Raw genomic sequence first — 21,684 nt, forward strand, 5'->3', positions numbered from 1 at the left:
TTATATCAAGAAAATTTTTATATTTAATATATTTGTATATTACACTTCTATACAATAGTGATAAGTTTCTGGCAAGTTAAATCTGCAATGCAAGTTCTTTGATAAACTTCATGAGCAATATATCCTTCAGTATGATATATGATATACATAACACAGTGTGACAAAATTTTTATTTTTGTTTTTGGTAAGTGTTATTTCCTATTTGCTTCTATCTAGAAATCAAAAGAAATTACTACTATTCCCTTCAAACTTTGCTTTTGTGTCCTGGACATCAATGTTTTGAAACTGATCTATTTTCCATTACATTTCACACAAATTGGCACTGGGTTGCTGAAACAGAAATATCATTATAGCAAACATTCTGCTCACTACCACAGATTCGTTTGTCAGTTGCTTGACCTTAACCACTTGAGCATGTCCCTTAGTGGCTGACAATATGTGCATCCCTGATTATGAGCAGGAGTAGTGGGGGAACATATAGCCTTGTGTTGAGAAGGATTCTTTGGGGTTTGAATAAATAACGAAAGCAAAGTTTGAAAGAAACATTAGACATTATCCCTACTTTCTAGGAAATAACAGTTGCTACCCAAGGACAAAAATTGTGTTACAGTGTAACTGAGACAACTATAATGTAGATACACCTAGTTTTTAAAAGCTTCTGTGATGAAGATAAAAAGCAAATGTAGTGACATTAGTTTTTGTTTTTACAGCAAAATTTTGTATATTTTTGTATTATGTTTATCTACTTATATTTGTCACATTCTCTCATATATACACACATACTTTATTATTTTTAATCTGCAGGAAGTTACAAAAAGTGACTCAAGGGCCAACAAGATTTCATGTACTATTGAAAGATGCACTCTTGGTGGTGATCTAGTACTCATGAAGGAGTGAAAAATAGGAAATAACTTAAAGAAGTTATTGATAAGGATTTATTAACCCTTTTGTTACTGTATTTTGAGATGCTTTGTGTTTCTTCAATTACTTTAAATATAACAAAGAATTTAGTAAAATAACTTAGTTATCATTCAGCTAGTGTTAGGAACATAAATTGTGAGTAAGGTTTGGTGGAAGATTTTAATTCAAAACTTATGAAAACAAGACATTTGTACTCAGAGCCTGTTTCAGCTAGGTTGGTAACGAAAGGGTTAAGATGAAGTGGCTGGCAAAGAAATTGTATTTGACACTTCACTTGTAATTAATATCCAATGTAAGTTTATGTCTACAATAAATATTGTTGTATTCAAATTATTATAATGCTAAAATGGCACAGAAAATTACCAACCAGTTTTACTTAATAAAGCCAGATTTGGTGTTTAATTTAGGGAAACCAATGATATTATCAGTGTTGAAATTGTGCATAAAATTAAAAGCAAACTTCTTGTTGGCATTAGTTCTGATCACTAAGAACTGTTTGATTATCCTGTTAACTAGGAACTTGGATGAATAGAAAATTTTCCATCTATTTGAATATCTAACTCTTTAATTTTTCATTCTGATTCTCTTTCAGAATGTCTATTTTTAAATATTTTCTTTCTGGGATTATAACTGTGACTTATAAAAAGGAAAGGATATTTATCTTCTAATCACCTGCAGATGAACTTTGGTAAAAGTCTAAAGCTGATAGGATTTATTGTGAAAATATATTCAATAAATATACAATAGAGCCTCCATTGGCAATGGTTAACAATACATCAGTACATGTATGCACAGAGTTGGGCAAGATTTTTGGAAGAAGATTGGTAGTTGTCAATGCATGCAGGTTTACCAGCTCCACAATATTAATGTTTGTCCAAGTGAAAGGTTACAAACTTGGGCCAATACAGCTTGGGATCAGTGTTGTTGTAAGTATTACTGTCAGAATGTGAACAGCTGAAACAAGATACCACAAAGTATCTTGGGATTGTTTCTGTTCGGTTGCACCTGTGGAAATTTTAAAGTTTAGTGAAAATTCTATAATCTGGCGCATCGATGTAATTTTCCATGCTGAATCTCAAGAGATAATTCACTTTTTCCAGAAATTTTTTTTTTAAATTTAAAGAGGTTTAAAGTTTGATAATTTTTATCTTGTCAGAAAACAGGATTTGGAAGCTGTCATTGTGTGCATGACTGCACATATTGTCAACTGTAAACAAATAAAATATTGGTGGAATTCTGCTTTACACACATTATATAATCCCTCATAACAAAAAATTTTGTGTGTAATTTAAGGCCTATTTAGCTGTTATTTTTAGCACACCTTATACCATATGTGTTTTAAGCATTTAATAAGTGACAAAAAGAACACATGGTAAGCAGCGTGGTTTGTTACCATGGAAACAGGCACCTATTACATCTGTGGTTTTCGATTGGCTAAAATTACTCAAAATTTGCAAATTTTAAAAGCTATTAACTCTTTAGTTATTGATTTATGGTGAAAATGAATTTCATGACAATGATTCCTTTACAAAACTAGAGCAATATGCCAAATATGAAATCAATTGGAACAAAAATTGAAGAACTTGCAAAGTGGCATCGAAACAGAAAAGATCTCTATCTTGCTCAACAACTAACTGTTTCACCAATCCACCAATGCACTGCCCCAGACTGGTGCATTTTTATCAACATTGAAATACAAAGTTGGCCTCAGTAGGATTTGAACTCAGTGTGCAGAGATTTGGAATGAACACTGCTAGACATTCTACCTAACATTCTAGTGACTCTGCTGATTCGCTGCCTTCAATCTAGGATTCAAGTTTAATGTCAATTTTTTTTTTATCTACTGTAATGGCATTGAAGTTGTAAAGAGTGTGCAAATATCATGTAACTTTCCAGATGAGCAGACAGGGGGAAAAGTGTGAAGGACTTATAACTGTTTTCATTCAGCAGGTTATGATTTTGTACCTAACATATCTTGACTGAGAAATTTTCACAATCATATGGATATTAAATAACCAAAGTAAAGCTTTATAATATTCTCAACTTATAGTTCTACCATACATGACAAGGCTAATTTTTTTGCTCACAAAATAACTTAAGAGTGAAAGAACATTTTAAACTAAAATAAAATGTATTTGCTAGTGGATATTGAATTTACAAGTCTAATATTATCTTTATTTAAATATTATAACCAAGAGCACTTCAACCAGCTTCTTTGGAAAAAAAATCATGTATTGTATGAAGTTAGAAGAAGAAAATTCAAGAATTTAGAAACACTCCATGAATTTTAGATGTAAGTCATTGACAATCTCAAGATACATAATTTTATCCTCTTGCATACATAATGAATTGATCCTTTTGGTTTTATAAAAAAAAATCCTTAAAATGTTTTAGAATTTATAAAAGGCCAAAATCCAATGAAGACATTGAAGTTTAAGTTGAAAAATGTGTTGATGAAAATATATGGAGAAATCTGTTGTCCAGTCACATTTAGATCATCTACTAAAACTGTGTTATTTTTCAAGTGTAAATAGAATCATCCAGAACATCCCCGGCAACCGCATAGTACACATTCCACAATCTTGCCCTGTGTTGAAGAAAAAAAAATTTAGATTTTTCAGTGGGAAGATTAGACATTGATAAGGCAATTAATGATAAAATTAAACATGATATTTAATTTTTCATGAAAACAATGCTATAAAAATAAAGCAATCCTCATTTGAAACTAATCTGGTAATATAAAAAGATAGCTGCTTTGATTAACCTAAAACCAAAGCATTTCAACTCAGGTGCAGTTTAGTCAAAAACCTCCTTAATTTTATCCAATATATAGTAAACATATGAAAAGGTACACTTCTTTATATATATATTCTTTTACTTATTTCAGTCATCTGACTGTGGCCATGCTGAAGCACCACCTTGAAGGGTTTTAGTTGAAGAAATTGACAACATTCTTTGTAAGCCTAGTACTTATTCTATTGGTCTCTTTTGCCTGCTAAGTTACAGGGACATAAATACACCAGCATTGGTTATCAAACGATGGCATTGGGACAAATACAGACACATAAATATATACATTTCCCACCTGGCCCCTCTAAACTTCTCTTCACTCTTGATGCCAAGAGTCTATATACGGTGATCCCACACCACAAAGGATTTCTTGCCCTCAAACACTTCCTAGACCTTCAATCCAACCCCCAACCTGACACATCCACACTTCATCTGGCCGAACTTGTTCTCTTCCTCGACTGTTAGCTATGTTAAGGCCCAAATATTTTCATTTTAGTTGATTTATAAGCAGTATCTGTGAAGAGTACTCTCTATCAGAAAGTACTAAATCACAAATCTCAGCACAGTATTGAAACTAGTCAGGCCGTCCACAAAGATATTGTATATAAAGTAAAGGTGTCTATATCTGCTGTATATAGAGTTGGTTAAAAATCTGTTGTTATATTCTGAAGTACAGTATAGCATACTCAAGAGAGCAGTAACATTAATGAAAAAGAAAAGATAAGATTAATATAAATTTAATTGCTAGCCAATTAGTTTTAGTAGACAAATTGTTCATTTTATGAAATAATGTAATGCAACTTTTCTTTTTTTTTTAATTTTGCCTGCTTATGAACCTTTATGTAGTCATTCAGTCTGCTAGAAATAGCAGCCAAATCACCCTCATATTTCACCATACCAACTGTCTTTAAAAATCTGAAAGACACATTGGACAATGTAATCTTTGATATACAAAAAGATAGGATGGTCAAGGCTGGAATACCTTTGATTATAGGTCTGTTTGATCTAGGCTGATTTAACCAAGCACTGAATAGTTTTTATCAAATTTCAAGTTAAATTTGAAGATGTCCTTACCTCTTCTAGTTTGCTTTTTGGAACACGGCAAATACAATTTGTCTGGAAATTAGTATCCCTGGTTTGAATACAACGCAAGCAACAAAGATTTTCATAGCCCTGTTTTTTCCATTTAGCTATCAAATTTTTATCTGCTATACCTTCTCGTAAGCAATATTCATAGAGTTCTGTAAAAAAAAAAAAAAAAAAAGACAAACAATAATACACATTTAATAATCAATTCAAATTTAACAATATAGTTCGTACACATGCGTCATACAGTCTGCCTTTTACTCTGAGTGAGAGTCCCTTTGTCACCAGCAGCGGTAAGAGCTCTCTAAACTTGGCCCAGGCTATTCTTATTCTAGCAGTTACACTTTCAGCGCACCCACCCCCACTACTAACTTGGTCACCCAGATAGCGGAAGCTATCAACTACCTCTAGTTTTTCTCCCTGGAATGAGATAGAAGTTGTTTCCTGTTTGTTTACAGTGTTTATTGCACCTGAACATCTGCCACATACAAAAACTAACTTTGTAGTTAATCTGCCTTTGATATTGCTGCACCTCTTATGTGTCCATAGCTTGCACCGGGTACATCTTATAGAGTTACTACCTACTCCTTTACTGCATACTGAGCAGGGCCATCTACCTGAAGGGGTTTGTGTTTTATCTAACTTCCTACTTATTAGGATTTTGGTTTTTGCTAGGTTAACTCTAAGGCCCTTCGATTCTAGTCCTTGCTTCCACACCTTAAACTTCTCCTCTAGTTCTGATAGTGACTGCGCAATTAGTGCAAGGTCATCAGCATAGAGGAGCTCCCAGGTGCAACCTGTCTTGAATTCCTCTGTGATCGCCTGGAGGACTATGATAAATAGGAGGGGGCTGAGGACGGAACCTTGATGGACCCCTACCTCTACCCGGAATTCATTACTGTACTCATTTCCAACCTTCACCTTACTGACAGCATCTCTGTACATGGCTCGCACAGCTCTCACTAAACATTCTTCTATCCCAAGTTTCCTCATTGACCACCAGATAAGGGATCGGGGGACCCTGTCAAAGGCTTTCTCCATGTCAACGAAGGCCAGGTACAGAGGTTTATCCTTGGCTAGATATTTCTCCTGCAGCTGTCTCACTAGAAATATGGCATCAGTGGTGCTTTTACCTGGCACGAACCCAAACTGCATCTCATCTAAATTGATTTGCTCCCTAATTAGTTGGGCTATGACCCTCTCCGTAACTTTCATAACCTGATCTAACAGCTTGATGCCTCTGTAATTATTAGTATCTAAAGCGTCACCTTTACCTTTGTAGCAGTTTACTATGGTGCTGCTACACCAGTCATTGGGTATGACTCCTTCGTGTATCACCTGGTTCGTAATACGGGTGACTAGGCTGTAGCCAACACTGCCAGATATTTTGAGCATCTCTGCAGTGATTCCTGATGGGCCGGGGGCTTTCCCTGTCTTCATACTCTTAATTGCTTTATCTACCCTGGTACTGTCAACTCGGATAGCTGGTCCCTCTGTTGGGTCGACATACGGCAGGCTCTCTTTCTCCCATTCATTCTCTTTATTAAGCAATCTATCGTAGTGGCATCTCCAGACCTCTTTCTTTGCAGCCTCAATTAGTGCAAGCGTACCATCATCCATGCGAACACATTTCTCTCCTACACTGTCTTGCAACACGAAATACTTCGAGTCTTTGGTCCTCACGGCGCAGAACATTGGCAAATCTTTTCTTATCTGCTTCCCCTCTGGCTAAATAAATCTGTCGCCTAGCTTCCCTTCTGGCAGATTGGTACAATTCCCTGCTACCATCATTCTTCCAGTCCTTCCAAGCCTGTTTCTTTTGTCTAATAGCCCCGTCTACATCCTTGTTCCACCACCACGTTACTCTGGGTCGAGAAGGGACTTTACACCAGCCACAGATCTGGTCTGTGGCTCTCAACAGATTGTCCCGCAGAAATCTCCAATTGTCTTCCACGTTGTATGATGCTATATCCCCTTCTATTTCGTCAAATGCTTCAAGTAACTTGTCTCTAAATCTCTGTCCATTTGCGGGGTCTTTAAGTTTCCATACCCTTCTCCCCCAGGCCGGTCTACTTCTGGGCACCCATATTGCCTTGATCCCAAAGTCGCTAACTACTAATCTGTGTTGGGGTGTACATTCTTCACCAGGGAGGGTTTTGGCATTTATAAACCTCCCTCTTTCTCTAGTTCTGGTGAGGATGTAGTCGATTTGGCTAGAGTGTCTGCCGGATTGGTAGGTGACTAGGTGACAGGCAGGTTTCCTGAAGTTGGTATTGCAAACCATAAGATCGGTTGCATCACAGAACTCCAGCAGTCTGGTTCCCTCCTCGTTGCGGGAACCGAAGCCATAGCCTCCATGTATGCCATGGAAGCCTCCAGCACGACGTCCGACATGACCATTGAAGTCACCAGCCACAAAGAGAAGGTCTCTGTCTCTTGTCGACGAGGTAGTTTGCAAGAGGGTGTCATAGAATTGGTCTTTCAGCCCATCCGGGAGCCCCGGTTGAGGGGCATAGGCTGAGATGACAGTAGCTAGCCTATGATGAAGCACTAGTCTAATCTTAAGTACTCTGTCACATACTCTAACTACCTCGATTACCTTATCAACCCATTTCTCTGCTAGAAGTATTCCTACGCCCCCGACTCCGTCAGTGTTCCCTGCCCAGAAAAACTTGTACCGCATGTGTACGAACAGCCATGCTACATAGCAGTGAAACATGGGCTGTGACTGCTGAGGACATGCGTAAGCTCGCAAGGAATGAAGCCAGTATGCTCCGCTGGATGTGTAATGTAAATGTGCATACCCGTCAGAGTGTAAGTATCTTGAGAGAAAAGCTGAACATAAGAAGCATCAGTAGTGGTGTGCAAGAGGGACGATTGCGCTGGTTTGGACATGTGGTGAGAATGAATGAGGATAGCTGCGTGAAAAAGTGCCACTCCCTAACAGTTGAGGGAACCCGTGGAAGAGGTAGGCCCAGGAAGACCTGGGCTGAGGTGGTGAGACAAGACCTTCGAACATTGGGCCTCACCGAGGCGATGACTACTGACCGAGACCTTTGGAAATGTGCCGTGCGTGAGAAGACCCGGCAAGCTAAGTGAGATCGTTGCCAGGGCCCCTGGACTGGCTCTTGTGCGGGTGGCACATAAGATGTACCATCCTGAGCGTGACCGTTGCCAGTACCGCCTGACTGGCCTTGTAGGGTTTTTGAGCGAGATCGTTGCCAGTACCCCTGGACTGGCTCTTGTGCAGGTGGCACATAAAAGACACCATTTCGAGCGTGGCCGTTTTCATGCGGGTGACACGTAAAAGCACCCACTACACTCTCTGAGTGGTTGGCGTTAGGAAGGGCATCCAGCTGTAGAAACTCTGCCAAATTAGATTGGAGCCTGGTGTAGCCATCCGGTTGCACCAGTCCTCAGTCAAATCGTCCAACCCATGCTAGCATGGAAAGCGGACGTTAAACGATGATGATGATGATGATGATGACGATGATGATGATGATGATGATGACGATGATGATAGTTATTTTCTGTGAAAGCAGCAGAATATTATAGCTTTGCTAAAGACACACAAGACTCAAATATAAGTATTTTAGAATAGTGGATTTCAAAGCATATAGAGCTATAAATGATAACATGAAAATACTGGGTTGAGAAAGCCTTTTTAGATACAAAAAGTTAAAAGCTGCTGGTGAAGAGTTTCTCCAATATAATATTTACATGCTTTATGTACTTTGAAATCCACTGTTCCAAAAAAGGAATTATTTAATGTTCTCTCAAAAGTTTATAAATTCTTATGATATCAACAATAAGTATTTTGGTAAAATCAAAATTACTGGCAAAAAAAATATAGGTATAGAGTGGAAAAAAAAAAAAAACTGATCACAAATAATTACTTGCCTCGACTAATGGCATGTCGTCTGTAGAAAAGATCATAAATATAACGTGATCTCTGATGGTGAATTCTGAAAATTGGCCATAAAGCCTCAACTTTCCTCTTTCCTTCATGTGGTTCAGTTTCCGCTGAAAAAGATAGAACGAAACTAATTACAAGACTTACTAATAAGTACTATTTTGCAATGGTTAAAATGACTAATGGCCTTGAAAATGAAAATAAAATAAGTTTGTTTCTTTTTCCATGTATATTTCCATGTTTGCATCAGTTGGACAAATATGTTATTTGAGGCATTGTTTAACAGCCAGATGTCTCATAGTTTGTGACTCTGTATTCCAGTAACACATGGTGTCAATGGGGGAGTTGCATTCCCATTTCTTGAAGTTACTTTGGTTCTGTCAGAATATTTCCATTTTGTCCAGCTTGCATCTGCAAGTAACTGTTCACACGGCACCTTTTACATTATATTGCTAAGGCCACAGGTTGTCAAACAATAACCATAATTGTATTATTGGTGTGATATTTTTGTATTTGTTCTTGGAAATAACTGACCTATTTCCTTTGGAAATAACTGATTGTTTGTGTGTACAGGTGTGTTCCTCCTTATTGTAAAATAAATAACCTTTGGGTTAATTGTTTATTTGTAATACTTTTCATTCCGGAGATATACAAATCATAGGATTGTCTCTTAAACATTTTTTAATGTATGTTTCATAAAAGCAGATTAAGTCACCAATAAACACTCAGGCAACACACTTTACAATAAAAACTTCAACAAAATTAAACTGCATTTAAGCAACAGGTAACAGTAAATAATACTTCAGGTAGTGAACAGTTAGAAGATTACCAAAGTACCATAATCTTCCAATGAAAAATCTGTTTGGTTAGATGAATCCAAGACAGAATTAAAAACAACAAATGTAAGTAGATGCTTTATAATCATAATGGCAATTCCTCAACATCTGTTTGTAAAATAAACTTACTTTTGCATGTATGCATGTATCATGGAACTAAAATTATTTATTGTAATATTTTCTGTACTAGACTAATACTTTCATTTTATGCACTGTGTGTATGAGGGGGGTGCTGAAAAGTTCCTAGCTTTGGATAAAAGAAAATATAGGAGGGAGATCAGTTAATTATGATCTTATTCAACATATTCCCCTCTCAGATTCACACACTTATTGTAGCAGTCCTTTAGTTTTTCTAAGCCCTGTAAAAGAACTCAGCAGGTTGGGCCTCCAACCAGGCCTTCAGCAATACCGTTAAAGCCAGGAACTTTTCAGCACCTCCTTGTATGTGTATCTCTCCATGGGCAGGGTTTTCTTTTATAAAAATCTTGTTTTCTATTAATTTCATAGAAATTAATTGATAAATTGCTTTGTTTTTTTTTTGTTTTTTTGTTTATTTGCTTTCCCTAAATTTACATATAGTATAACATTCTGTAAGTACTGAAAATTCATCATTTTATGCATATAACTCTCTGAAGATAATTTTTTATAGTGAATGTTATTTGTTTCTCTATCTCTTAAGGAAACTCATTCCTTTACTGTCTTCATATTTGCAACACAGCAGATAGGATAGACAATTTAAGTTTTAACCAACTGTTATAATTGCCCATTAAACACTTTAATATTTGTCCAGACAACTTATGTTTTTGTATACATATACATTATGGATAAAGAAGGATCACAGGAAAGAAAAAACAGAAAAGGAGACAAAAATGAAATTAAAAAACAAGACAGAAAGGAAGTAAAAAGAGAAAAAAATGAAATGGCATTTCAGAATCCCAACATGGACAGAAACAAATTGATAAAGGAGATATGATGTAATGTCATTGCAAAATTTAGATAAAATTAACAGGCTTTGCAGGGGAACAAGAATTCGAATAATTCATTTACATGTGTGACTGAATATGAAAATTACAGGAGACAGGTCACTGTGCCAAGAATTAAGCATTAAAGCACCCAAGTCTTTTGCCATCAACTGATTTAAAGGAAAAACTCAGTTCCTTGTAGGTTCATTTATGTTAGAGACATTGTGGAACATTTTTATTTTATAAGTCTCTTCCAGAAACAGATAAAGATATGTTTTGATATTGTTAATTATTTCTGTCCCAATGATTTGTCACAGAAAGCATGTACTAGCATCCAGACAATGGTGCCCTCTCTAGGATAGGAAGACTGATTGAATTCTCTGCACTGACCAAACAAAGGAACCTACAATTGTTTTTACCTACTTCCTCCACAAAGAAGTCCTCACTTCAAAATCATTAACTTCTAAACCTAAACAAAATACTGGATGAAACTTATAATGTAGGCCATTAAAATCAAGATTGTTTTCCTTACGGATGTGGCCCACACATAGCTCCTATTGCAAACAAAAGTGTGATGGCTATCTCAAGGGAGAGTGCATTCAAAGTTTTTATGAATTGGAAGAAGAATTTCTATATTTCCATAAACTGAAAGCATCTGAACTGGTTAACCAGATTAATGATGAAAAATAATACAATCAAGTTGCATTCTCAGCTAATATTTTCCAATCATTGAATGCACTTAACAAGAAAAGAAAGCCAAAATAAAAAGAGGTAAATATCTGAAATGCTTAAGCAGACAAAAATCTTGTATCATGTATTAGTTGGAGTGGTGTCCTCATCCTAGTTCTTGCTTTACACAATGTTTTGGCTGTGTACACTCCGGCCTTCTTCAGGTGTCTTACGATTCACCTCAGTACCTTGCCTGGAATTGAACTCAGAATCTCATCTCAGAAAATACAGAATTGTAAAAATCTTGTAGATTGGAGAAAAACTTGAATTAATTTTGTAAAACTCGTTACAGCTAAGAAAATAATATTGGTTACAAATTTTGGCACAAGGCCAGCAAGTTCAGGAGAGGGGGTAAGTTGATTACATTGACCCCAGTGATCAACTGGTATTTATTTTATTGAATCTGAAAGGATGAAAGGCAAAGTCAACCTCGGCAGAGTTTGAACTCAGAATGTAAAGACGGATGAAAAGCTGTTAAGCATTTTGCCCAGCATGCTAACAATTCTGCCAAACTCACTGCTTTTGCGAAGAAAATAATATTGAAATGAATTTTCTATCACTTGATGTCTTTTCCTTGGAGTGGATTCATTTGTGCGAGTCAGTAAAATTTACTGTTTCAGAAGATGAGTTGATGGAAATCAGTAATGATAGAGAACTGAAACTGCAGCATTCATCAAGTCACAGCCTCATTCTAGTAATCTCTGGCAGGGACACCTCATAATCACAAAGCACTATTTCTCTGCTCTAAACAGGATTAAGAACAAGTACAAGTCATGGCTTCAAACATTGGAGGAAGACTTGAGAATGTAGCAGAGATTCGAAACCTAACTGCATGATACTCAGACAGACACAAGTAAACAACAATAGTGTCATGTGAACAGTCTATAAATTTATCAATCAGTATGAGGTTGTGGTGTTATATAGTTTTCTTGATTGTTCTAGAATAAACCTCTTGTCCCTATAAAAATCATTTTTAGTGCTTGATTAATTGCAATGTTGAAGGCAGCTGACTCATGTGCACCCACTCCTGCCATGCTGACAGTTCCAGACATTTATGCAGACAACTCAAGGCTCTTGGATGAACTCATTCTGAACATTCACACAATGTCTTATAAGTAACTTCTATGGATGCAGTGCAGTTTTTCTCTCTCTTTTTCTCTCAGTTAGATAATACTTATGTCGTTCATTATAAATAGCCAACACCAAATATATTTATGTCAAGCAATAAATAATTCAGTTAAATGTTCACAAGTTTACTTCAGTTATTATTCATGCAGCAAATGAAATATATCTTTATTGACCAGCTGAATTCGAATGACAGCAAACCCTCTTGTGACAAGAGTTTGCTTGGGGGTCAACCATTCAATGCAGGAATAAGAAACAATATTTAGAAGACAAACACAAAGACACACGTATACAACATACTTCTTTCAGTCTCTTATTTCTTTAATTGCCCACAAGGAGCTAAATGTAGAGGGGACAAACAAGGGATAAAGTCGATTAACTGGTACCTAATTTATCGACCCCAAAAGGATGAAAGGCAAAGTCGACCTCAGAACGTAGTGGCAGACGAAATACCGCTAAGCATTTCACCCGGCGTGCTAACGTTTCTGCCAGCTAGCCGCCTTGAAACCTCTTTCAGTTTCTATTAACCAAATTCACACACAAGGCATTGGTTGGCCTGAGATTTTAGTAGAAGACTTTTGTCCATGGTGCCATGCAGCAGGACTGAACCTGAGACCACATAATTGCAAAGCGAACTTGTTAACCACACAGCCATGCCTGAAAATTCTTTTTCTTTTAGTAGAGCAAAAAGTGTTGATAACATCATCATCATTTAATATCCATTTTCCATGGGTTAGACTGTTTGACATGGAGCTGGCCAGTACCCAATGTCTGTTATGGCATGGTTTCTAAGGCTAGATGCCCTTCTAATGCCAACCATTTTACAGAGTGTGCTGGGTACTTTTTACATGCCACTGGCATGGATGCTTTTATGCAGCACTGACATGAGTGCATTTTATGTGGCACTGGCACCTGTAAAGGACAAACCTGCATGTAAGGATGACAGCAATTTTACTTAGCTTGGCACGTCTTCTAAAGTACTGCACTTTTAATTAAGAGATGAGAAAACTCACGGCATACTACATCTCTTCAACCTCTCAACCTCATCTCTATATTCTATGTGTACAATTTGTAAGTGAAATGAAAATTGAAACCAGTGAAAGATGCACATTTCTTTAATGCACCCCACCAGTGCTTTAGCAGTAAGGTGCAATGTGCTGACCTATCTTTCTTTTGAAACGATTTTAAATGTTTTGTTTATGCCTTTTATTTTTACTTGTTTCAGTCATTAGACTGTGGCTGTGTTGGGGCCCTACTTTGAAGAATTTTTGGTCAAATGTATCGACTCCAGTAATTATTTTTTTAAAACACGGTACTTATTCTGTCAACCCCTTTTGCTGAACTGCTAAGTAATGGGGACACCAGCACCAGTTGCCAAGCGGTGGTGGGAGACAAACACATACATACATATACAACAGGCTTGTTTCAGTTTCCATCTACCAAATCCACTCACAAGGCTTGGGTTGGTCCGAGGCTATAGTAGAAGACACATGCCCATGGTGCCGCACAGTAGGACCGAACCCAGAACCATGTGGTTGGGAAGCAATCTTCTTACCACACAACCATGCCTGCGCCTGTGTAGTGAAACTTTTTAAAAAAGTGAGCCAGTATACAACATGTAATTACATGAAGTCTTTGGTTTAGTGTTTTGTAATCAAGGTTGAGGATCCTGGCAGAGTTACCTGGTAACCTCTCACTTGTGCTGGTAACATGTAAAAATGCATAGAGTACATGTTGTAAAGTGGCTGGTGGTAGGAAGAGCATCCAGTCATAGAAACAACACCACAGCAGACATTAGAGCCTGGTGCAGTCCTCTGCTGGCTCCTGGCAAACCGTCCAACCTATAATGGGTGGTAGAAGATTGAGGGGTTAATGTTTACTTTAACTCCGTCACCAAAACAAAACAAAGAAACAAGTATAATAGGTGTAAATGTGTAGAAAACGAATATGCGCAAACGAACGGGGGTGAGGGAGAATGAGGACTTTCAAAAAATTCACCTGGGCTCCAATTTTTCCCTCATAACTTTCAGGAAAATGGGTATCTTTTAATGTAGATTTATACAAATACCTTTCAAACGGCATAAAAAACGATAAACGTCGCCCTTTCAAAGCCTAGCCAGGCTCATGGGCCCGGTTTTCTGGTTTCTATGGCGTATGTGTTCCCCCCAGCTGGAACGGGACGCCAGTCCACCGCAGCGTTACTCAAGAAACAGGAAGAGTGAAAGTTGGGGCGAAAGAGTACAACAGGGGTCGTTAGAGTCGATACATTTGACCAACTGCCGGAGCCTCGTGGAGCTTTTAGGTGTTTTCGCTCAATAAACCTACACAACGCCCAGTTGGGGAATCGAAACCGCGATCCTCCGACCGCTGCCCTAACTACTGGTCCATTGCGCCTCCACATTCAAACGGCATAGATTACGATTATAATTAGGATCTATTTCAAAACGGGGGCACCAGTATTTTCTTAACGAAACACTAACGAAACTTGGGACACTGGTAGAATGTGTCATATAAAACAACTTTTATACTCTTAGTCTTCTTAACAAAAAAACGTACATCGCAAGTTATTCCATGTTAAAGTTGTCGTATTTCTGTAATTTCAACCAATCATTGACGTCTATTCAGCTGAATAGAGTTACTGCTGGGCGGTCATAAAAATGTTATTCCCTGTGACATATTTCATCCGGTTTAATCGTAATTTATACGCATATATTGTTTATATAATAAATTACGCTGTGCGTATCTATGTGTGTAATAATTTTAGAGTTCGGATTCTAGAGTTAGGGTTAGTTTTAGGGTTAACAGTCTAGTTAGGGGATTAATACGATATACACCGTTACAGCGCTAACTGTTTTCAACTGAATAGACGTCAGTGATTAGTAGAAATTATCGAAATAAGACAATTTTTTACATGAAATAAATTCGAATACAAATTTTTTTTTCTGTTCTTATAACACAAAATAGATAAGTATACGAAGTTTGAAAGTCTTTCGGTACCAAAAACACTACATAAAACATAAATGAAAACTGGTGCCCCTGTTTTGAAATAGATCCTAAAGAAATTTGGGAGGAAAATTTTTTCCGGTAAGTAGGGAGAAAAGTTTCGAAAAAAAAAAAAAACTGAGTTTCGGATCAGGAAGACCACATGTTCATTTTTTTTTTTTTTACTCCACTCTCATCCCACCTCCGAACCGATTTTGGCCAAATATTTGCACTTAAAAACTATTGCAGGTGCTTTTTCGGTAAAGAAAAAAAATATTTTCAGAGAAGAACTGTGATTTAAGGGAGATTTGGCTGTCGTTTCTAGCACATCCCAAAACAATCCTTCTTACTCTCGCATGTATTGATGATTTTTAATATTTCTCTCCCCATAAATTCCGCCGTGGTCGACTTTGCCTTTCATCTTTTCGGGGTCGATAAATTAAGTACCAGTTGCATACTGGGATCGATCTAATCGACTGGTCCCCTCCCCCCAAAATTCGGGCCTTGTGCCTAGAGCAGAAAAGAATATTTCCCCATAAACACATTTGTGCTATAGAAAAAAAAAACTTTGAAAATTTGTGATTTTTTTCAACCCTACTCCCCGCCCCTAATTGTTTCTGTTTATAATTTAAAATATAGGAGAGCCTGAGGTCATTGCTGGCATTTATCCAGTGATTTTTTAAAAATACGTATGTAAAAGATAATTAAATTTTAAATAGCATACTTTTCAGTTAGAAAATGATTTTTTCTTACACACACACACGGTGGGGGTAAAAATTTAAATTAGCATTTTATTTTTTTTTGTTGATGCTTAAATCCTACCAATGGATTACGCGTGTGGTCCATTGGTATCGTCAAGGATGGGGGGGGGGGGGGTAAAAAAAAAAATCATAAAATTTTCCAAACCGATTTTTCATAAAAAGATGCTCCCCATCATTTCGATGACCGTGGTGAAAAACAATTGGAAAAATACCAGACAAAACGGAGAAATTTCATCTTATGTGGTCTTCTTGATCCGAAACTCCTCTCCCCACCCACAAATTTCTTTATAATTGCAATCTATGTCGTTTGAAAAGTATTTGTATAAACTTTCATTAAAAGTTATGAGGGAAAAAATAGGATCGTGTGAAATTTCTCAAAATCCTCTCCCCACTCCTTCGGAAAACATTTTCCTCCAAAAATTTCTTTATAATCGTAATCGATGCAATTTGAAAGGTATTTCTATAAAATTTCATTAATATATATCCATTTTCCTGAAAGTTATGAGGGAAAAATTGGATCGTATGAATTTTCTGAAAGTCCTCCCCGTCCCCTTTCGTTTGCACAAATTTTTGTTTTTATATTCGTTTTCTACATATTTTTTTACACCTATTACACTTGCTTCTTTTTTTTTTTTTTTTTGGTGACCAGGAGTTAAAGAAAACATTAACCGATCGAGGTTCTTCCCACCACCGCTATCCCCTACACATAATATTGTTCATAATGTAAACAACATTCTGATTGCTAGTATGAATGGAGTGCCATAAACAATACCAGTAATTGCTCCTTGACAACAACTATTCCAATAGAAAAGGTAGTGTGATATGAAATCGAATTTGAAATTTAGTATATATTTATTCCTTTACCTACACATACGTGAATTTTAGACACAACTGCATGGTAAACAGTATACATCACGAAGCTACAGCCAAAAGACTTGAACTGCGAGTCATTGTTACTAAATTTTCATGTTCCATCATTGGTAAGGTTAATCATATAAACACACATATAGATAGTGAGATTCACTTTTATTTCTTGATAATGTTTTACTATAGAGTGATAAATAAAGCGACTCCCTAAGAAATCGCCTGTTTTTCCAAGATGTTCATTCTATTTTGTTTTTGCTGACTTTGTATAATATAGTGTGTGAACTAGGTTAATATAGTGTGGATCTAGATATTAACCAACTATACTATCCAGCTGAGGATGCTTAACTTGCTAGAAATAGTGCCCAAATCTGTCACAATACCCAACCGTCTTTTAAATGAAGGTCGCGCTTAACTAATATAGTCTTAGATACATTATGCCCGATTTAAAGTCGGGATCGTTATTACTGGAACATCTTTAATAAGCTCGTTCCAAGTCTGAACAGAGAATAAATAACTGTTGGAAAATTTAAAAAATAAAAAAAAATATTGTATAGGCGCAGGAGTGGCTGTGTGGTAAGTAGCTTGCTTACCAACTACATGGTTCTGGGTTCAGTCCCACTGCGTGGCATCTTGGGCAAGTGTCTTCTACTATAGCCTCGGGCCGACCAAAGCCTTGTGAGTGGATTTGGTAGACGGAAACTGAAAGAAGCCCGTCGTATATATGTGTGTGTGTATATATATATATATATATATATATATATATATGTATATGTGTTTGTCCCACCACCATCGCTTGACAACTGATGATGGTGTGTTTACGTCCCCGTAACTTAGCGGTTCGGCAAAAAGAGACCGATAGAATAAGTACTAGGCTTACAAAGAATAAGTTCCGGGGTCGATTTGCTCGACTCAAGGCGGTGCTCCAGCATGGCCGCAGTCAAATGACTGAAACAAGTAAAAGAGTAAAGAGTAAAGAGTATATTACCTTCTCGCATTTTTTGCTCTAATTCATCTAGTGTTGGTTCAATAAGTTCCCAGCCTTCTGGGGGAGACTTTTTACTCCTTCTTACCTTAGGCATAGCTGTTTTGGCTCGTGTTTTGATTGTTTAAAATGATTTCTACAAGTGTTATTATGTTTCTATGTTATTTTAATATGTACAAACACAACAGTGAATCTATTTCGTACGATTCCAATTGGCCGGAAGTAGTTTCAAGTCACGTTCTCACGCAACTTCTACAAGTTTTTGTTTTCTTATATGTGTAATTACTCATATGTTATATACATATATATATACGCTACAACTTATAAATTTAACAGTATTCATTTATCGAGTTGACAGAATTTATTCCGACTATTCAAACATAAATGAATAATGTAAATAAATTTATTATTATTTGTAGATCCTACTATGCGTCTGTAAAGTCTAAGCAGATTAATAATACAGGGGACCAGTCATTGTGTGGAAAAACACGTTTCGTTCTCAACGATTTTTATAAAAACTTCTCATCACAAATATTCGACGCTCCCCACCTGTGTGGCGCTTCCTCACGGCTCTACCCCGTTTACCTCAACAAAACTACACCAGTTTCTATTACTTTTTCATAAAGCAACACTTAATAACTGTCGAAACTAAACAGTTAACAGGATGCCTAGAGGTAAGGTTAGAATATCATTTATATGCCTACAAATAATTTTTATTTTAACTTGAATTCATATCGTGTTTAAGTTGTGTCTCTTCTCTTCTAAAAGCAAGCAACCAGTATTTCATTTATCAGAATCCAACTCAGCATTATCATTATTTGAAATTATTAGTTTTTTTTTTTTAATTACGATTTCAGTGACTTTTTTTGTCCATACATCTCAGTTTAGTTTGATTTTAATCAGCATTTTTTTTACTAACATCCATTAATTATGCTTTTTTTTTTTTTTTTTTTTTGGGGAAATTTTTGTGCTTGAATTTTTAATCATTCAGAAAGTTGTCTCCGTTTTAATAATGTCTCTTTTTGCATATAGACAGACATACACGTTTTTTATTTATATTGTATCGTTTAATGATTCTTAAATAGTTAAATGAAGTTAATGACCACAATATACAGAGTAAACTGATCACAAGTCGCGTTAAATTTTGATACCTGGTTGTTTTATTGATATAGAAATATATTCGACTTCAACTTTTAATTTCATTTTGTTTATTGCTGAAATTCATTTCACTTTCATTTTAAGTTTAAAACGAAATTTATTTACTAACTTGTATGTAATATATAAACGTTTCCAAGTTTCAATATTTATTATTTCCAGATTTTTTTTTTTTTTTTTTTGTTTAGAAATTATTTACTGTAGAAGCCCAACAGTAATTGTTGTCTCTATCTCTTTTGCAGTACACTTTAACATATTTAACCGACACGTTTTTCAAACTATTGGATCAGTTGTTGGTTTACTAGCTTTATTTATTTCTAGATTAGAAATGAAGATAATCTTTGTAACATTAACCCATGCAATTGAGGTCCAAAAGAGATTGAAACAAGCTAATATTTTCAAGGTTACTAATAGCTTCATGTTATAAAATTTTTTAAAAACTTGTCAGAAAAATTACTAGAAATTTCATGAACATTAACCAATTTTATTTTTGGAATTTTATGTTTAGGAAATCATTTTCTTTATACAGTCGGTCTAATGTGTGCCTTGATTTCGCCGTAGTTTTAATAAAATATATTTCAATAATTCTCTTTAAAAAATTGCTTTTATATGAAACTCATTGTTGAAACGAATCTTAAAATTTTAAGGGGTGGTTCGATTCTCTAGTAGCAGTAAATCATTCAAATAAAGAGTACTTTATAAATTTCTTCGTGAACAGCTTTCTACGTATTAATATAATGAAAGCTATTATCTACTTCTGCCTAAATTTTGGACTATATTAGTCTATAATAATAGTAATAATATTAAGTCGGTAGCAGCTATTTCTTATGATGATGAAATAGTTTCAGTACGAGTTATTTCATTAATTTTCTAGAATTGATTACTTCCCTTGATGAGCGTCAGGCGACAGATTGCATTTCAGGAACCCTTCCTGACCGTATTTTTTTGTTTTTCTCCCTAAACTCTAAAAATCTTTTTGTATTCTGTGAAAGTGTTGAGGATTTTCCTCATGATTTAACAGGAATGTGACTTTGAATATAAATACCATAAAATAAAATTTAAAAAAAGGAATTTTTTTTTTGTGTGTGATTAAGTCGAAAATTCATTTCATTTGAGAATACTACAATAAAAATTTAGAACTGCAATTTAATGGTAACAAGAACACTCTTTACAAAAATAAACTAAGAAAATGGTAAAAAAAAATATATAACAAGGAATCCAATAAGTAAATAAACAAAATAGAGGCATGCTCGTGACTGTGATAAGAACTTCCTAACCACGTGGTTCCGGGTTCGATCCTACAACGTGGTACATTATTGCCCAGAAACTGAAAGAAGCCCATCGTGTGTGTGTACATAAACACGTATATATGTACACAAACATACATGTTTGTTTTCTAACTCGTAACTTAAAAGAGCCCGATAGAATAATTACCAGGCTTAAAAGTTAAGTACTTGGGTCGATTTATTCAACCAAACCCTTCAAGGTGGTACTCCATCATGGCTGCAGTCCAATGACTGAAACAACTAAAAGATGAATGGCATTACTACCGTACCCATCCTTTTTTTTTCTTTTTTTCTAAACATTGTGTAGCGAAAACTACGTTATCCAGTGTGTCCTGTTTTTGCTTTTTATTCTTTGCTAGGATCGGAGTGAGTGGGGGAGCATTTATTATTTCTCACAAGGAGTTGTATAATTGAAGTCCACAGTAATTAGGGATGACTTTACTGAAGTCCACCTTGTAGAAATTTTGGCTGCTTGCTGGTGGGTGCTGGTTCAAGTGAATTAAAAAATGTAGACAGTTCTCGGTTGAATATAGTGACCATCGCTTTCATTTGAAGTAGATTTCATAGACGGAAACTGAGAGAAGCCTGTTGTGTGTATATATATATACACATATACACACACACATACACACATATGTATCTTTGTGGGCAATCAATCGTATTTGGTCTTGGAGAACAAAATATTTGTTTGGAAAATTCTGTATAAATTTTTTTATTTCTTGAATGTTTATTTTTGCAGCTCAACAGTGAAAAACATGGTCACACTGCCGTGTGTGTGCGATTGTTTTTTTTTTTTCACTATTCAGTTATAAACATAAAAATTTCATTCTGAACTTGCCGAACAAATATTTCTTTTTTTTTTTCCGAGACCAAATACGATTGATTTCCTCTTTATTTTTACGTCCCCGTAACTTAGCGGTACGACAAATGTGACCGATAGAACACATACCAGGCTTTTAAAAAGTAAGTACTGGGATCAATTTGTTCGCCTAAAAAAATCTCTTCATGGCGGTACTCTAGCATGGCCCAGTCGAAGACTGAAACGGGTGAAATATGTGTTTGTGGAGGGGAGTAGATGTTGGTCTATCTATAACTACAGTATTCTAGCATTTTCTCAACTATACACTCTACTCCTTCTCCTTTGGAGTATTAGTCCTGAGTGTAACTCATAAACTACAAATAATATAAACATATAGGAAGCCACTTATAACATTGGTCGACACGATTTTTGGTGCTGAGAAATAAAACGTTTTTTAGCTAATTTGATGGTGCTGATTCCGAAAATGACC

At 35.9% G+C, this 21,684-nt stretch overlaps 2 protein-coding genes across 4 annotated transcripts in view; one reads left to right on the forward strand and one right to left on the reverse strand.

Annotated features, from left to right (window-relative positions):
* Positions 1–18,178, reverse strand: LOC106875354 (protein BUD31 homolog). The gene is made up of 4 exons (XM_014923446.3): positions 17,958–18,178; positions 8,698–8,820; positions 4,786–4,952; positions 1–3,508 (listed from the first exon to the last, which is right to left on the reverse strand). Exons 1-4 carry the CDS (start codon positions 18,049–18,051, stop codon positions 3,458–3,460), a joined length of 435 nt encoding a protein of 144 aa, XP_014778932.1. The 5' UTR covers positions 18,052–18,178; the 3' UTR covers positions 1–3,457.
* LOC106875352 (28 kDa heat- and acid-stable phosphoprotein) overlaps positions 16,836–21,684 on the forward strand; it is a 23,256-nt gene continuing 18,407 nt past the window's right edge. Inside the window, exons 1-2 of one of the 3 annotated variants that reach the window (XM_089354967.1) lie at positions 16,836–16,917; positions 18,374–18,628. In XM_089354967.1, coding sequence (XP_089211093.1) covers positions 18,619–18,628 — 10 coding nt within the window. In that variant the 5' untranslated portion in view covers positions 16,836–16,917; positions 18,374–18,618. Of the gene's footprint in view, positions 16,918–18,321; positions 18,634–21,684 lie in introns of those variants that run through there. The other 2 variants (XM_014923444.3, XM_014923445.3) reach the window with 2 other exon arrangements.

The sequence above is a fragment of the Octopus bimaculoides genome, chromosome 1, assembly GCF_046866305.1.
Source record: "Octopus bimaculoides isolate indiv1 chromosome 1, ASM4686630v1, whole genome shotgun sequence".
In the NCBI taxonomy this organism is placed as follows: domain Eukaryota; kingdom Metazoa; phylum Mollusca; class Cephalopoda; order Octopoda; family Octopodidae; genus Octopus; species Octopus bimaculoides.

Coding starts and splice junctions, on each gene's coding strand:
- LOC106875354 (XM_014923446.3), bottom strand. CDS start 18,051: ATGCCTAAGGTAAGAAGGAGTAAAAAGTCTCCCCCAGAAGGCTGGGAA. Junction 8,821..17,957: donor AGAGCAAAAAATGCGAGAAG/GTAATATACTCT, acceptor TATCTTTTTCAG/CGGAAACTGAACCACATGAA. Junction 3,509..4,785: donor CAAAAAGCAAACTAGAAGAG/GTAAGGACATCT, acceptor TCTTCAACACAG/GGCAAGATTGTGGAATGTGT.